Source organism: Lipophrys pholis (genome assembly GCF_963383615.2).
Source record: "Lipophrys pholis genome assembly, chromosome: 21".
NCBI classification, from domain to species: domain Eukaryota; kingdom Metazoa; phylum Chordata; class Actinopteri; order Blenniiformes; family Blenniidae; genus Lipophrys; species Lipophrys pholis.
Genome location: NC_137649.1, coordinates 6,338,271 through 6,355,901, shown reverse-complemented (window position 1 = coordinate 6,355,901; position 17,631 = coordinate 6,338,271). Strand labels below are relative to the sequence as shown.

General features: G+C 42.2%; 1 protein-coding gene across 4 annotated transcripts in view; it reads right to left on the bottom strand.

Annotated features, from left to right (window-relative positions):
• Positions 1 to 17,631, bottom strand: part of daam1b (dishevelled associated activator of morphogenesis 1b) — a 55,257-nt gene that overhangs the window by 10,949 nt on the left and 26,677 nt on the right. For all 4 annotated transcript variants that reach the window (XM_080490400.1, XM_080490403.1, XM_080490402.1 and 1 more), the window contains 12 exons: positions 16,558 to 16,847; positions 13,608 to 13,697; positions 6,246 to 6,317; positions 6,009 to 6,103; positions 4,780 to 5,113; positions 4,582 to 4,692; positions 4,372 to 4,475; positions 4,084 to 4,150; positions 3,678 to 3,795; positions 763 to 901; positions 457 to 515; positions 127 to 314 (listed from right to left, as the gene is read on the bottom strand). In XM_080490400.1, the coding sequence (XP_080346526.1) occupies positions 127 to 314; positions 457 to 515; positions 763 to 901; positions 3,678 to 3,795; positions 4,084 to 4,150; positions 4,372 to 4,475; positions 4,582 to 4,692; positions 4,780 to 5,113; positions 6,009 to 6,103; positions 6,246 to 6,317; positions 13,608 to 13,697; positions 16,558 to 16,743 (1,563 nt within the window). In that variant the 5' untranslated portion in view covers positions 16,744 to 16,847. The remainder of the gene's footprint in view (positions 1 to 126; positions 315 to 456; positions 516 to 762; positions 902 to 3,677; positions 3,796 to 4,083; positions 4,151 to 4,371; positions 4,476 to 4,581; positions 4,693 to 4,779; positions 5,114 to 6,008; positions 6,104 to 6,245; positions 6,318 to 13,607; positions 13,698 to 16,557; positions 16,848 to 17,631) is intronic.

The window sequence follows — 17,631 nt, the reverse complement described above, 5'->3', positions numbered from 1 at the left end:
TCTTGTCGTGGATTTTGGATATTCAAAATAAGGCCTGGAACATTTACGTTGACGTGCAACTAAATACTTGTAGAAAATGAACTTTTCTGTAGACGTGGAGCCACAGAACAAACTGGCCCAACGTACGGTGCTGAGTTCGTGCAGCCGAGCAGAGAGCTCTGCCACTTGCTGTTTGACATTCTTGTGCTCGTTGCTCTCCTTTTCCAGCTTCTCTTTCATCTTGTTGAGCGTCTGCATCATGTCCTCCTTTTCCTGTGTCTTGGCGTCACATTCGCGTTCCTTCTTGTCGAACTTCTGCTGCAGCTCATGGTGCTCTGCAAGGCAAATTATTTAAAAAAAAAAATGTCTTTTTTTTTTTTTTTTTTTAAATCGATGCGATCCATTCATGTGGAATTATTAAAATGGACATTTATGTATTTCTTGAATTTCGGATGAGTTATTTTTAATCTTGTGCACCTTTTCTCATTTTCTCCGCCTGTTCTTTCCATTGTTTGACCTCGTTTTCATTCACGAGCCTGCAGAGGGAACGACACACATAATTAATGACAGCATCGACATCGATGACTTCACTGACTGTTTTTTTTCTAAACTTAAAAGGAGAGCTATTCTCTGAGCCAACGCTGTTTTGCACATGGCTTTCAACTCTCCAGAAAACACAGGGCCGAGCCTTATTTTCCCCGTTTGGCAGGCGACTCATCCGTTTCACGCGCTGTTCTATGTAAAGTCTCGGTGTTCCGGGGGGGGGGGGGTCGGAGCACTCACATCCGGACAACATTCTTCACGTTGAAATTCTCCAGTGGTGCGACGTCGGGGTCGTGGCCTTTATCGTTCTGCAGGACCATCTGCTGGACGATGCGGTCCAAGAGCAGCCAGTACTGTACCGTGTTACCGCTCCTTTTGTCTGAAAACAAACAATAGAAGAGGTGCAACTTTAATGTCACGCTTTGTCCCGATAGCGACGGCCAGAAATGACTAAAAAAAAAAGTCTGAACCACTTCAAAGTATAGAGGTATTATCCATTGGGTAACAGACTGTATTCAGCACTGGGCGAAAACAATTCTCGTGCAAATGATGCAGACTATTTTGATTCCTTGTCTTTAGGTGTTATGACAAGCCTACATCTTATTAACACCACATTGCTATTAGTGACAGCTGCACAGTTTTCTCACAATCAGATGGAGAGGCACCCTAACAGGCGGGAGTTGTAAAGAAAAAGACGCCTGCAGCCAGTGGACGCATGTTTGACCTCAAAACAGAAGAACACAGTATTCATGTTTTGTTTTGTTTTGTTTTTAACATTAATAACAGTTACAGAGTGTGATGGAGAGCAGCGTTCAGTTTGGCTGGGAACGGCGCTTATCCGTTTTCTGGACTGACTTATCGAGACCGAGTCAACATTCTTATCTTTGTGGCCTCAGAAACACAGAGTACAGATGCATTGTGAATTTTGTGGGAGTAATACTACCAAGTAATCTGGAGGCTCATTATATTTGGGCATATTTTAAATTCCACCGTCTTTTAATTGTTTAGCTGGAAAAAAAATTCAAAACTTAATCTAAAATTAGGTCCAAACTCAAGCCTGGCACACACTACAGGATTTACAAAATCTTCACAGATCAAGAGAACTCACACTCGATGATCACAAAAGACAGATCGCACAAGATCTTCCTCTTCTGGTCTGATAGTGTGTGGTGTGACTGCTGAGTTCACCACACACACTAACCGATTCTTCAGCAGAGTATCAGGCTCTGCACCATACACTTGTATAAAACTATATATATAGGTCTATGTTCTTCATGCTCCAAATCTCGCAGAGTCAAGCGTGACTTCAGTGTAAAACATGGCATCGAGATGTAAACAAACATGTTGCCACAAATCAACCTCGGGCCAATATTACTACTTGGGATTTTCTTCTATCGAGTTAACTTCAGGATTAACCCTGGGATTACTGTACTGCGAAGCAGATTCGCTTCTTCCTGGGATAAATCACCGAGGTACTCTGATGTTTAACTCCGGAGCAGAGAATGAAGGCGCCGTCTACTGACCAACCACGTCTCTTGGAAAACGACCTGCCTATTTGTACAATATCCTGATTGGTGCGCGGATTGTCCCGCCCACTTGGAATGCTCAGAGTGTTGAGAGCAATCTTTATGACGTAATAAAACAAATCCTCGTCACTGGAGCTTTTAAGGATGTTTTTGTTCTTGACTTGTTCCAAGTCTGTTTAGTTCCATGAGGGTTGATCTGTAATAATGAGGTTAATAATAATGGTCACGTCTGATATAACTGCAGAAACATGAATTTATGGAGTGCACATCTACTCTGCCGTCACAAGGAGGAATTAATATCCTAACACAAAATGCAATCATACCAGGGAAACAGCCTCAAAACAGACAGATATAAAGTTAAAGAAGAGCAGTGAGGAATAATAAAGTGAAACTGAGTGATCATAGTGCAGTGCAGGTCCGTTTATATTGTCCAATAAATTAAACTCGTATAATCTCATGAAGTCAGGCACGTCAGGAACTTTCTGGCTTTTGCTGCAGCAGCAGTGTTGCTTCCAGCCTGGTTGGCTTTCATACCGATAAACATGACGTCACACACCCTGTGCTGCTCGGCTCGTCTCGGGGCAGAACACACGCTACAGGATTTCTCCTCGCAAATATTGAACATCTCAACACTCTACACATCACAGGAAAATCAGACACGATTTTTTTTGCAGACGTCCGATGATCAGGAGGAGATCGGGACTAAAATCAGCCCGGTTATCCTGTAGTGTGTGTCGGCCTTTAGTCACAAAAGATGTTTAGACCTAATATAAAACGGGTCAAAATTAAGAGTAGAAACAGGTCCAAACTTAGTCTAAATATACATCATATATACTTAGTTTAAAACATGTTCAAATTTAATCCAGAAAGAGAAGAAATCTTAGTCTAGAATGACACTATTTTATCATGAACGTTAAAGAAGAAATAAAACAAAGACTACAACCCAGTAATCCCAATAAAATAGGCCTTTATAAGGAAGTGGCCATATTTGGTAACTTATGTACTGCTTCATATTTTCTTCTGAACTAACAATAGTAAATTGAAGAAGGCGCTACAATATTTAAAAAAGTAAGCAATTAATTTGTTTCAGGGGATATTTGGTGTTTTGAAAGGGCTTAAAAGGGCTTTAACTTTAACTAACAATGGTGGAAACACACATGATTTTAGATATTCAACTGTATAACTGGCAAGTAATGGTGTATTTCTTAATAAACTTTACAGTTCTGAAGAAGAGCTATACTATTCAATTGATTTTATTCAACTACGCTCCCTGTAAAAGTACTATTTGAGGAGGACAACGTCTAATTGAGGTTCTTGTATGGAACCTCTAAGTCCTGATCTCAGTATACATGAATCTGTTTGGGATTACGTGTTCAGACACAAGGTTTTGGAGATGGCTTACATCCACAGAGGATTCATGTTCATGTGCAATGCTGCACTTAATTCCATCAAAAATAGTTTGTTTAAAATTGATGCTGCTTTGGGAGCTCTCACTAAATACCGATTCCTCCTCCGCTCATTCACTTTTCGTCACGTTATGAGTGAAAATCGAACAACTGAAAGCTTAATTTCTGACCGTCTTGTCTCTTGGGTTCAAATTCAACAGCGTAAATATCACTTCACACTCACGTGGCATGAGCAGACAATGATGCAGGACGGACATAAAGTGCGGGTATGCATCTGTGTGGTTCATCTTTTTGCGGATGAGGTCAAAAACCTGAGTGGCACTCTTGGTGTCTATGTGTACCTGTGGGAAAAAGAAAGGAGAACAACAGCTCAACCAGTTCCTGCAGAATCAGGTGTGATTCATTCTCAATGCTTAATCCCTGCTACAACACACCTGAATGTAACGACCATGTCATTAACCCTGATAACAAGCCACTCCTCACAATCAAATGTGTTGACGCAGGTACTTGCTGAAATAATGAAGGACTGTGGGCTTCCTGGAGCAGGATTTCAACACCACAGTGCTAAATATTTCACTCTGAAAATCATGCAAGAGGAGGGGACAGACTTTTTTTTTTATCTTCCTTACCGACTCGAATCGCTTTGACAAGGCCAGCTCATCCTCATTCCTCAGCATCTCAAAGTAGTCTAAATGCCTGAGCAGGTCACAGATGACGACAGAATTAGAGGCAGCAAATATCATAGCCTTCAATTTAACTTGATATGATAACATCCAGGTTGAAATCTTAATGTCAGCTCATCTATTTCTGACATTTCGTGAGTCATCAAGTCTCCCCTGGTAATGCTCAGCTCCTGATCAGTAAATGTGAATCTGGATCTGGTGAGGATAAGGTTTTGCCGGGAGGTCGGTTCTCACCTGTCTAACGTGGAGTTTTCATGTGAACGGAGCTTATCGATCACAGGTTGGATTCCCAGCATGAGGAATTCATATCGGAGGTGGATACGGAATTCCAGACTCGTCTGTATTTAGGATTTAAAAAGGAGAATAATCAGGAAAGAACAATGAAAAAAAAAAAAAAAAAGTCTTTTGAGTCTCTTGTGAGTGTGAGAGCTGATTGTGACTTACCTCTCCGGCCCCCTGACTCAGCACAGCATTAATAAAGGACATGATGGCTGTTTTCAGGTTGACCTCGTCTCTGTATCGGCCTGTACTCCGGTCCAGGTCATTTATAAGTGTCTGTGGGATCACAGAGCATCGCACAAGTTATAAACATTCAGACAACGTGTGAGACCACTGCGGTGAACTTGACTTGCTCCAGCCGACCTGGAAACGCGTCCTCTCGCAGGCGAACCGCTGGTAGTGCAGCATGGACTCCAGGATCTTCTTGTGTCCTCCGGGGACCAGACAGACGGCACCCATGATCTCCAGCACGGCCACCTTGGTCTTAATGTTCTCTGTGGCCAGGCTCTGAGCGATGATGTTGATGCTCTCGGAGTGGGAGAGGACGTGGGCACGGCCCTGCGAATTGTTCATCAGAGCTTTGATGCATCCGATGAGAGACGTGTGGATCTGTGATTCCGTGGTGTCGTAGTCCATGCTCTTCAGGAAATTTAGGATACACGTCAGGCCGTCCAGGTCAATGAAACGCGTCACAAACCTGAGAGGGGAGGAGGAGTAGGAAAAATTAAGTCTTCAAAAAGACTAAAACTAGTTTTCTGTCACTGCTGACAGGATGTGGTGTGCGTAATTCAAACAATGCAACTCCTAGACGTTTTATGACATCTGGATTATTCAAAAACTACCACAAAGAAGTCATTACAGCTGTTTATAAAAAAGAAAGCATTAATATTATGAATTGGTTTCAAACATGTCAAACGTAAACAAAAAATGACAAATACATACAAAAAATAAAACATCGATTTACGCCAACAGACAGGTTGTAAATATCTAAAAAAGAATTTCTTCATACAAGCCCCTTGTAAATAAATATATAGACATAAACATATATACATAAACACAAAAATAAATCTATACCCAATGTTCACAGGCATGAAAATGAGTTGGTTCAATAATCCTTTAGTAATCACCCTGCTTCCCGAGTCTTTTTTTTTAAAGAATATATGTATCTATGCAGTAATGAAGAATGTCAAACACACACGGTAATATTAAAGAGATGCCAGATGGTGAGAGTGGATTTAATATTGGAGAAAGAGGCAGAACCATTTGCGTTTGTAATTCGACAATCATAAAATCTAAATAAAGAGGGATAAATGTAAACATGTGACGCCACAAAGCAAAGTAACAAAACAAAGATCTCATATCTGGATGTCCACATTCATTGCGTCTACTATTTATCTTTAGTAAACAGATCTTTATTTACATATATAGAAAATCTTTAACTGACACTGCGGTGACCTTTATGGGTGTTTACGGTGATGAATTTTTAAAGACTCCTTTCCATTCTGCTGCCAGGCTCTAGAAGGAGTCACTGCCAAGGCGAGACATTCGGAAGAAGAAGCAATGAAAGGAAAAGCAAAGTGAGACACGGTCACCTCATCGGCTGAGTCCTCAGAGCCGTCTTCAGACTTTCAATGGTTTTGTTCCTCTCTTCCTCGTCTTCTTTCTCTAAAGCGAGGAGCGTCGTTCTCTGCACCATAAAACATGTGACATAGTCAGAACCGAACCAGTTCATAAAATGTTAAATACAATTTTCATGCTTGATTGAGCTCATTAGACTGAGTAGATCTTTGTTGAGGAGCAATAGTACAATCATGTGCGCTGTTACTTACGGCCGCCATTAAATTGAGCTGATCAATGTAAAATTCGGGCCAACTCGTTGCACTTTTGTTTTCTTCTTGTTCCTGAAAGAGAAAGAAAAGAACAGTAGAATACAAGAAGTTCTTCTGTGACTTGCTGATTATTAGTCCTTGTATTTTTAAGAATTGACATAAATCATCAAAAAAGGACGAAACAAATATCTGTAACGTTACGCTTAAAAATGTATTTAGGAGGACATGGACACACGAATGAAATGGAAAATGAATATTGGGGCAAGCGACCGTTCTTTGTGTTGCTTGCAGGTTTTGTTCCAGTTTCCTTAACGAGTATGAAAACAAACACAACATGGATGGACGGATGATTCATGTGACTCAGAGGTGTCCAACACATTTTAGTTCAGGGGACAAATACAGTCCAATCTCATCTTCAGCGGGCCGGACTGGTAAAATAACCTTAAAATGTTTTACTTTAAAGTTTTTCTTTGTTGTGGCGATAGAAAAAGTCTTTCACACACGCACGCGCAGGTTTTAATGTTCCCCTTAAAAAAAATTTTTAATAAACAAACCTTCTCCCATAGCTGTTGTATTATGCATGTTTCTAGATGGATGGATGGATGGATGGATGGATGGATGGATGGATGGATGGATGGATGGATGGATGAGGTTTGGATAACTGACTCATCCAACACACAGAAATCATTCAAACTAAAACACACCTTCTGTACATTGAAGTGTTTGTACTGGAAACAGATGTGCGTCAATTAACTCTCCAATGTCATTTCTTGTTGCCTTTAATTTAAAAACCCTCAATTGGCATTAATTCTAAGTGCGTCAAGACAGCAGATTGAAAATCAAGTTGAATCTTCAAGCTGAGCCATCGAGACGTGTGTTCGGCCAATGAACATGACCAGGGAGTGATGGAACTTCTAAATGCGACACAGGACTGTGGTTTTGGTGGAAATAGTTTACAAAGTCGCATGATAACTGCTATTTAGTTCTTGTCTTGTGTTTGAATTGTGGACAATGAATGGTTTGAGTACATCAAAGTTTTATCTTAAAAACAGATGAGAATCTTTTTTTCCCCTCCTCTCTTTTCCCTCGTTCCATCATCTTTCCAATCAACTGGCAGCAAATGAAACGGACAAACAGCAGCAAACACACAGGAAACGGAAGGTCCGGGGCATAAATAGCCAAAAGCAAAAAAAAAAAAAAAAAAATGAAGGAAGGAAGAACTCAAAGTAGGGCGACACAGATATTCAACCCATTTTATCCTCCAACTCTTCACTGACTTTCCAGAGGTGCCAAAAAAAAGGAGCACAGCTGCTTGGGAAAAAAAAAAAAAAAGAAGAAATCTTAAGATTAGCAAATGAAATGTTCAAACTGTGGATTAAGGACATGGTCAGACTTATGGAGAGATTAATCTCCAGACGGGCGCACAAACTTGACGACGTTGAACATTTTGATTTTAAACCACCGATGAACACCCGGAGGAGGAAAGCGACTCGGCCCTGATCTCGCCTCGGACATAAAAGGCCTTCCTGCGTTCACTTTGACTCTTGCTCCATTGAGCACAAGCGAACTGTGACCGTCAGAATCTAATTGGGCATCAGTTAATATGGCGGCCTGCGGAGACTTGGCTGCTGCGAGAGAAACGACAGCCCTTGGCTGGCCCGCAGTGACAGGACGGCCTGATCCGGCTGTTCCAGTCGCCGCCCTTGCCAGCTCCACCAACCAGGCGCTGGACAAACTCCAGTCCATTAGAGGAGCAGATGTGGAGGTGGGACCGCTTCCTTTCAATGTCTTTAAGGGTTCATCTCTTAACTTCAAACACCGAAACGTCTCCAGTTTATTTAGGGTCATGATGAGAGTGAACAGTTGGGAGTGTCCACTGAGGAATGTCTTTTTTTTTTTTTTTCCATGGTCGAGGAAACAAGGATCAAAGATTCATCAGGAAACAAGAGTCGCTTTCAGTTATTTTCTGCTTCAAAGTTACAACTCTGTCTCCTCAGAACTTTGACTTTTCTCTCTTTTTTTAAATGAAATACGAAACCCGAGCCACAAAATCTTTACAAACAAGCGGATCAGTAAATCCTCCGTCCTCTTGGCGCAGAGTGCAGCCTTGAAGAGAGCTGACAAGAAGCAGGAAGATTGATTCTCCTCAGCATGATTTCATCGGCTCAGGTGCCCAGCCAAAGCAAACAGCTCCAGCTCTGACCGACTTATCTCCTCTACTTGCAGCAAAGAGGCAGCCCTCAGGAAGAAAGAAAAAAAAAAAAAAGAAGCACCCTCATCACTTGTGGGCTTTGCGTACCCCGATAATGAACCCATCTTCCTCCTTATCACCCCACCCGCCGTCGTACGAAAGCTGCACCTGTGGAAGGGAAGCTTTCCTGTTTGCCTTGGACAGCGAAGGGCTTCCTTTGCCACACACACACACACCCACACACCCCCCGCTTCCCCTTTGAGCTCAGATTCAGAGTTGGTATCTGCCTGGGTCAGAGCCAGGGCCTGCTGCAGAGTCAGCAATATTGATGGCGATCTGTCTTTCCTCCCTTCCTGGCTTCTGCAGGTCGATGTTGCTCTTAATGTGCCGCTTCACCTAAATCCTCCCCCACATGCACACCAACTCTGAAAAGTTCAGCGCGGTCTGAACAGAGGCAGAACATCACGATGGTTGGTTTCATAACGTCCAGGGGAGGAAGCGCTCGTCAATCCACTGCAGCTACAGACACCTCCAACCCAAGCATTTGGATATTAACCTGCACTAAGTGATGGCTGCTGTGGCAGCGCGAGCCACGTCGACGTGACATCGGTTACTTGCAGACACCGTGATCTCACCTGGTCTGAAAAGACTACACAGCTCCTCACGATAATGACCAAGGTCTGTGCTGAAGGTAAACGCTTCAGGAAGTTTATGGGACACGGTGAGCCTGAGTATATAGTCCAGAACACTGTAATGTGCCATTGAACTTCAAAATGAAAGCATCAAAAGACTCTCAAAACATACAAAACAACTATAACGTGTGCAAAGCTTTGACTGGGAATTCTTCCTTTTTAGGAGTAGTTCACTAATGTTTTCTATTAGTTGAAAGTGAGATTAGTCGTCAGGGACATGGCGACTAACTGCAGCAAAGCAGATGCTTCAGTTTCAAAAACCGTTGAACCCCCACCCCTGGCCAATGAAAGCTGTCTACAGCAATAAGAAGGTGGGAGTGCACCAAGAAAACTAAACTTTACCTGGGTTTTCAAGTCTCCATAAAATAACTGCCGATTGTTGGAATTTGTTCTTGAAAATGGATATTTGACTGGCACTTGGGGAAATATTTGCATTATAGCTGCAAGTTAGGTGAGAAGATAGAACTCAGAGAAAAAGCCACATCTTATGTAAGTAAAGACAGAAAACAGGGTGGCCCAATGGATGAGGGGGACAGTGTCCAAAGCACTGATAACTATAAAGATCTTTACTGCATGTCACCTTTCTGCACTTTACTATACTCTTCATACATTTATAATGTATCTGGTATAAAGCAAAATGAAAAGAGAAAGACCAGAAGAAAGGCGCGTTTCCAACACCACCACTAAAATGATAACTAACAGTAAACCGTATATTGTCCATAATATGTACGATAACTTTAATAAATAAACCGTTGGTTTATAGTAAATTATAAAAACTGTGTTTTAGGAAAATGGTGGACGAGCATTGATTGTTTTGGAGGATGCAATCCATAGAAAACAACTATTACACAAAGCTCAGTCAAGCAGTCATTAAAAATTCAACTCGAATACTGCCCACACTTCATCAGCAGTGCCATGATTTGTTTTTATGAGGACACTTCTGCACCAGCTTTCACAATGTCTTCCTGCAGCTGCGGTGGAGGATTAACACCAAATATCCATCCATTAGACGAAATCCCTGACCACAATCCTCATTATCCAGTTTGTTTCCAGATGTAGGAAAGGATGAATAAATCTACGCGACCAGTCTGCACAGGATATCCTACACACACACACATACCTACGGCCTTGACACACATTTCAGGAAGGCGATGAGGACACGCTCTGTGATAGGTGTTCAGCTCAACTCATCGAAACCAGATCGGGCGAGCAGAGGATGAGTTCATAAAGGAAGAAAGAAAGAAAGGACGAACAGCTGCCACTGCTTTTATCAGGAAGGGAAAACTGATGAAGCGCGATACTGTCATAGAACAGCAGACATTGTTATGGCTGCAAACAGGCTTTGATGGGACAGGTGTGTTATCTAGAGACAGATACGCTGTTAAAATAGGTTGTTATTTTTCCCGGACATGTGGAAAAATTTCAATGAGAAACATTGAAACAAGCAGACAAGAATTTCACAACGTAGGTGGGAAGGTGACCCCGGACTTTTGGTTTAACGGAAGTGAGATAATAAGTCAGAATTTTAGCAGACCTGCAACTTATCTCAAGGCTTCATGTTACCTGTCACTGCCTTCAATGTTAAGAGGATTATGTAATGGAAGAAACCAGATTTAGCCTTCGTCTTACTCCCTCTATATGTCACTATTTTTATGTCCACCTTGTGTAACAAACCCTTAAGTGAGTTATTCAGGGCAGAGCTTTTTCAGGCAGCACTTACAATGCGGCGATGGAGAAAGTGTCTGGATTTCCAGGAAATAAAAGTATACCGGGGTACCTTATGGTGCAGGGATGATGCGATTGAAATGTTTACGTATATTTCTTTATTATGTGGCGTAACGGCTCATTGAAGTAATGCTTTGTGCAAACAAGTGACGGGAGTTTATTCTTCACAACCTTCAAAATGTCTGAAATGTTGTTTAACAGATGCACTATAATGAGAAGCAACACGCTGCAGAGCCGAGTTCTATCAGGTGAGAAAGACACATTACAGGGAAACCTTTGAGGAGGTTTTAATGTCTAATATTTGGATATATTTGCCAACTAGTGGAGTTGAAACAGTGATAGTGAGCTGCCTGTCCAGATGTGTATTAAGAAGATTGATCACTATCACAATCAAAAGTTGTAGTTTCATTGTACCGGCTGTGTGTACTCCGACTCACATGGGTTAACCAAACTACTTTATAAAAAAAAAAAGGATTTTGTTGATCACAATCAGCATTTTCTGGAATGAAAATTAGTAATGAGACATTTTTAAAGGACGAATATAAGTGAGTGCTAACCCTTGGCTGCTTGTCGATACCGAGTATCAATACAGGTATTTATTAACAATAAGTACATATTAAAAGTATTTTTGGATTAATATTGCAACAACACATCACCGGTAGGGTAAAACTAACCCGCCTCACGACGGTCTAAACCCAGCTCACGTTCCCCATTAGTGGGTGAACAATCCAGCGTTTGGTGAATTCTGCTTCACAATGAGAGGAAGAGTCGACGTCGAAGGATTAAAGAGCAACATGGCCGCCACAAGCCTGTTCTCTCTGTGGTAACTTTTCTGACACGACTTCCTTAAAACCCCCCAAAAAACCAGAACGCTCAGAAGTCTGGATTCATAGCGGACACTGCTATCAGTGTTGGTATCAATGCATCCTTAATGAATGAATATGCTTCTGTACATTTCAACACAAAGAAGAAATAAATATTTCAATGCAGAAAAACTTACATATCTGGTTCACTTAAATTAAACATAAAAAAAAACTAATGTAATAACTCTGGTTTGAATTTTCGCTTCATGGTGAGAAGATACCCGGGTCGAGCCGGGATGCAGGTAAATAAAATCTCCAGTGAGATATAACAGATTTTTGGAGTAAAGTAATCACTTCAGCTCTTTGTCATAGATTCTAGTCTACGTTTTGACAAACTATCATTCAGAGTTACTATTTATTCTATGGGTAATTTATCAGGAAAAACATGGGATTTTTTTTTGTTTTGGACTTATCCTTGTGAGTAGTGGTTGGAATAAGTGACTATATGTAGTAATTAGTCTATGAATTATTACAATGTCGCCATACATTGATCATTTCAATCTATTTTTGGCGTTTGTGACAAATGTAAAAAAAAAATCTCTCAAACCGTGCCAAATATATTAATTTCATGAAAACTAGGGATGTCCCGATTAGATCGGTAGATATCGGATCGGGGCCGATATTGGTGATTTGTGAGTGATCGGGATCGGAAAATCCAGCCGATCACCCCGCCGATCTAAAAAAAAAACAAAAAAACAAAAAAACTTTTTCACGTTAGCTGCCGTAAAGCGAGCCCCGTTTGCGACCTGCCGTAAACTGCCGTTAGCAGCCTAAAGCCATTGAGAGGATAAAATGTCAGTAGTCTGGAGGTATTTTAAGGTTGACAACGAAACCAGTCCAGTGGCCAGTTGTACTATTTGCTTCACCACAGTCCCGAGAGGTGGAGCACCAGAGCTTCGTTTAACACAATTAATTTGATAAGACATCTAAAAAGTAAACATGCGGCGGAGTACGCTCAGCAAAGACGGTCATCCGTGGACAAAAGATGACGTAATCGCCCCCCTCCTCCCCCCACCGCGGTCCGGAACGTCACCTAATAACCACAACAATCATGGACGAGAAGCTCCGGTCGAGCTGCAGAAGCTAGAAGCAGGCGGAGCGGGGCCATAGACCTATAAAACTATGTTATATATAGTGGTTTATGTGTTTATGTGCAGAAGTCTACTTCTAAATTTCTATGTGGTCTGTCTTCTTCTGCGTTTTTGTTGTGTTTGGTGAGTCACAGCGCCCATAAAAGGCCTGGCATGTGTACTACATGCCCTGAAGCCTCGTGTTGAGCCGTGTTCTTAGTTGCTCCAAAAATAGACTATTGAGTATATCTGCAATAGCAATGTAAGTATCGGATCGGGAAAGTATCGGTATCGGCCGATACTCAATTCTGAAAAATCGGATCGGTATCGGGGGCAAGAAAGTGTGATCGGGACATCCCTAATGAAAACAGTGTTAAATCTACGGTCACAGTCGCTCTGACCTTCAATCCGACCCGCTGAGCTTACCAGTCGCTTCTCACATGAAACAGAACCGTGTGTGCCAGATTTAAAGAAACTCCCTGAAGGCGTTCCCGGAATATTGTTTTTGGCATGACTGGGATGAGCGTACACATAAAACTAATTACCTGCATTCCACAGAAACTGTACACAGACAACACACACTTGCCGCAACCTGCTGTGAGCGGAGGAGTGCGGCGGCGGCGACAAGTCGTGTGTTTGAGAAAACGCACAGCTTCAGGACTCAACAGATCCATGAGAGCTGGGATAATATCCCTCTGCCACTGGGATAATTACAGATAATAATCAGCAAAAACATCCATACATCAGTCAGCCTGTGATGGCTGATATTGATTGATGCTGCATGGAGCTTCTCTCTTTCTTTTTTAGTTGTTTTTTTTTACCTTCTTTTTGCTGCAGTAGATTTGCCATTTCTTCTCTGCTGGCAGGGCGAACATCGCTTCTCTGTGTTTCTCTGTGAGGTCGAGCTCATCCTGCAAGGGAAGATAAAAATAGCACACGAGGTTGAGAGATTGCGCGGAGGTTGCAAAGGAGGAGGACAATGTCTAAATATTATGTCTTTGCGGTGTTTTATTGTCGAGCGCACAGACGAGGTAAGATTCATTACCCAAATAATGGGCATCATCCTTAAAGCTCTGTTCACACAACGCAACTAAATATATCAAACCACCGTGTTGCAAATTTCACGGTACCAGCTTGAATCAAGTGTTTCTTGGGCCAGGAGCACCTCACCCAGAGCTCTGGAGAAAATGTTGTGTTTAAACTCTTCAGGATATCAGTGGGATCGGTCTCCTCATAAATCTAGCTTGACTGTGGATCAAATCAGATGTGTCCCGGGCTGGAGAGGTGTGAGTAATGGGGAAAAGATTAGGCGTGGTCGGTCTGCTCGACATGTGGTAACAAACATCTGGAAACAACATGCGTCACAACACAGAACGGATATTTCACAGAGGCACACAATGGCGCTGTTGGGAAGTCTTCGACTAAACATCAGGGTAAATGGGGACGAATGAGATTTATCGGCTTATTCTATAGCTATTCACCCACAGTCCGACGGGATTGGCTCCAGAAACCCGCCTGATAAAGGTGGCGAGAAGAGGAGGTTAATGGAGTTCACCCAACAAATAAATGTTTTAAGACGCCACGCAAGCTTGGGAATTAGGAACGCACTGATAATGTATTTTTTGAAGGACGAGTACTAACCTTTAGCAACTTGCCATGCCGAGTATCAATACAACTAATTATTAAATGCCATTTAGTCCAATTTATACTCCATACACCACACTAGTGGTGGCATAGGCGCATCCTTATTGGGAATTGTTTGGGAAATTGCAAATCAAGCCCTTTGAAAAATATGTGCAAAGATCAAAATAGTTTTTTAGGGTATTGAATAAACCTTTGCATTGGATTTAGTGATGCTGTAAATAAGAACTCATTAATTACTGCTACTGATTAGCTACTTGATCTTTTGCTCGACTGCAAGTGATTGTATGACGGGTAGAAGTGTGACTCACAGATCCAAGTAAGACTTAAGTTCAAAGGTCGGTTCTCGCTCGTCGCAACGGCGCAGATGGCCACAAATTATTTCACGTCAGTCTTCCAATTATGCACGCACATGGTGGCGCATGGTGGCTCATAGTGGAATAAAGACAAGCACGTGGCTGTTTTCGCTTCGTAAACAGAGCAACTGAAAGCCTCCTCGTCGTCACACTCAGCTTACTCAATTATGTCTTCATAAAAGGTTGTAGACAAAAACAAGCAATTAGCAGATGGAGGAGACTGAGACATTAAGAGCTCTTGAATGAGGCCTATTGATGTGCAAAAATGTCATGCTTAGATTACTGTGGCAACCCAGAGAGCGGGGGAATGGGGCCAGAGGAGAGAGGAGGGCCTGACAAATTAGAAGTGACAATATGAGGGAAAGAAAAGCAGCCTGGCCTCGTTTATTCACGAGATAGTGGAAGTGTAACCTGGGAGGAAGTGACAGGCCATTCGTGAATGGAAGGCTTTACAAAGAAACAGACAGTGTAAACAATCAGGACGCTTACAACTTGAAGATCTTTCCAGTTAGATAATAACACTGCAAGCCCCATTCCAAGTATTTCTGCTTGAATATTTAAATTTGTTCTCCTGTCTTTGTATTAATGGTTGGTTTCAGTGATATTCCTTGTCTGAAGAACAGTATGTTGGGAGGCTCATTTCATAAAATGACGAGGAAACATCCAAATTTTAAGTTTACAGGAACAATTATACGTCTCACCTAAATTGTTTCTGGTCGACAAGAAAATGGTTTCCGTGGTAACAAACACAGGCGGGCGCGCACCCTTTTCTGCTGAATTAGTTTTTACTAACAGGTTGGGATTAAATGCATCTTCTCATCACAGTGATTTAAACTACTTCACCATCAGAGCGTACCGCAACACGATCGTACTTTTAAGACCGAGTTGAGCAGGGCTGCCAACTTTCACACAACAGTGAAAGTCACACTTTGTGGTAAGAAGCAGGCTTTGGTGGATGTTAGACTTCCCGACGAATGTCACATTTTGTTGGGATTCACAGGTAATAAAAACCATTAGCAGACGATAGTGGGGGGGGGTGGGGTTTAAAAGTAGAAGTCAGGTGGGTCGATCCATTATTTGATGATTTATTGTAAAACTTTACAGGAAAGAGTTTCAGAATCTCCTCCAATGGTTTCACACCCAGCTTCATGACACAAATCTTGTAGATTTTGGAAATCCTGTGCATTTTGCATTTTAAGTCGCATTTTATGACATGACAGTCAGAGTCAAAGTCACCACCAGAAGAATCTGACTGGCATAGACCAGGGGTGTCAAACACATTTTGGTGAGTAGCCACACACAGCCCAATTCCATCTAGAGTGGGCAAGACCAATAAAATAGTGCTATAACAACCTTTAAATTGAAACCTTCAGGTTTTTCTCTGTTGTGGTGCAGAGTATATGTGATGAAAATGTCTATATTTTCACAAAACCAAACAATCACTCCTGAAAATTATGACAATCTCAACATAAAGCGAATTTTCATGAACCCTTCTGGTGCAAAATACAGTGGCATGTATTTCATTGTAAGTATAAGATTTATTTCGAAGACTTGTTGTTACAAAGAAATAGCCAACGAAATACAAATGTCTTTTCTTTTTTTACAATGATTATGTGGTTTACGCAGCTGATAATGCTGTTTTGACCTTCACAACAGTACCAACACTAAAAATATTGTCACTCAATGTTTATTTTGTTGTTTACTGACACATGGATTCTCATTAGCGTATAAAAGTGGATTGAAACGAAGAAGTAATTGAAGAAGAGAGTCTCACCACTAACTCGGAGAACATGCCGTCCAGCTCGTCGTACCCCGGCATCGGCAGCGCTGGCTCCATGGCCTGCAGGGCGAAGTCCTCCCGCAGCCTGTAGGTGATCTCCGGGTGGTCGTTGCTGTTAAAACAGCAGAAGAAGAAGGACATCCCACCGCGGCCTCCGCCACCACGCTTCCGAGGAGCCATGGCTGTCCAGTGCGTCCGACCGCTCAGGTAGGGAGGGTTGGAGGCTCCTTCAGGGCCTCGTTACAGCCTCCTCCACCTCAGAGTTTGGCCTCCGTCAGAGAGTGCTGCGAACACAGACACACAATATACAGTAAATCTACAACTACTCGCATTTAAGTCAGTCCGCCTGACGCCAGCATTTGAAACACTCAACATGTTTCTCAAACAAAAAGTACAAGGTGAAAAGATACTTGAATAATGTGACATGGTTTACACCATCAGAACTGTTTGGGAGGGGTACGAACATTGAATGTGTTAAGCGGCTTTACTCACGTCAAGCATTCAACAGTTCCAGAACTCTAAAGAGAGAGAGTCGAAGGACTTTGCCAATCAAAGAGTGTAAATGTTCGGCTGCTTGCGGTTTTGGAAAGTTACACGAAATGGTCACTATCCCACATCAGAACACTGCGCAGGAAGCTGTTTTCCGGAGCTATCGAGCCATTCAAGAAGCAGTTAACACAGAGTACGTCATCAGTTAAAGATATATTTCAACTGGCACCGAAGACAAAAGCTATTACTTCCTGTTCTTTGAGATGAAATCCACAGCAATCTGGCACCAATGCAAGAACTGTTACCACAGCTGGACGAGGTAAAATCTACAAAGGCCCCGATTTTTGCACACTCTGGTCCTGGTAACGGTTAATAATGTGGGGTCACCGTTTTTCCAGGGGAAAGTACTGTGCACTCAGTCACAGAGGGCAAGCACTGAAAGACTCAATTATGCCGTTTACACAATAAAGCCCTGTCATGAGAGTGTGATGTTTGAAATGGAAACCATAATTTGCCTGGATTAGTGTGTTCAGGCCCTCTCGTCTCCCTTTTCCTTCCTCTTCAGCCCCAGCTTTCCTC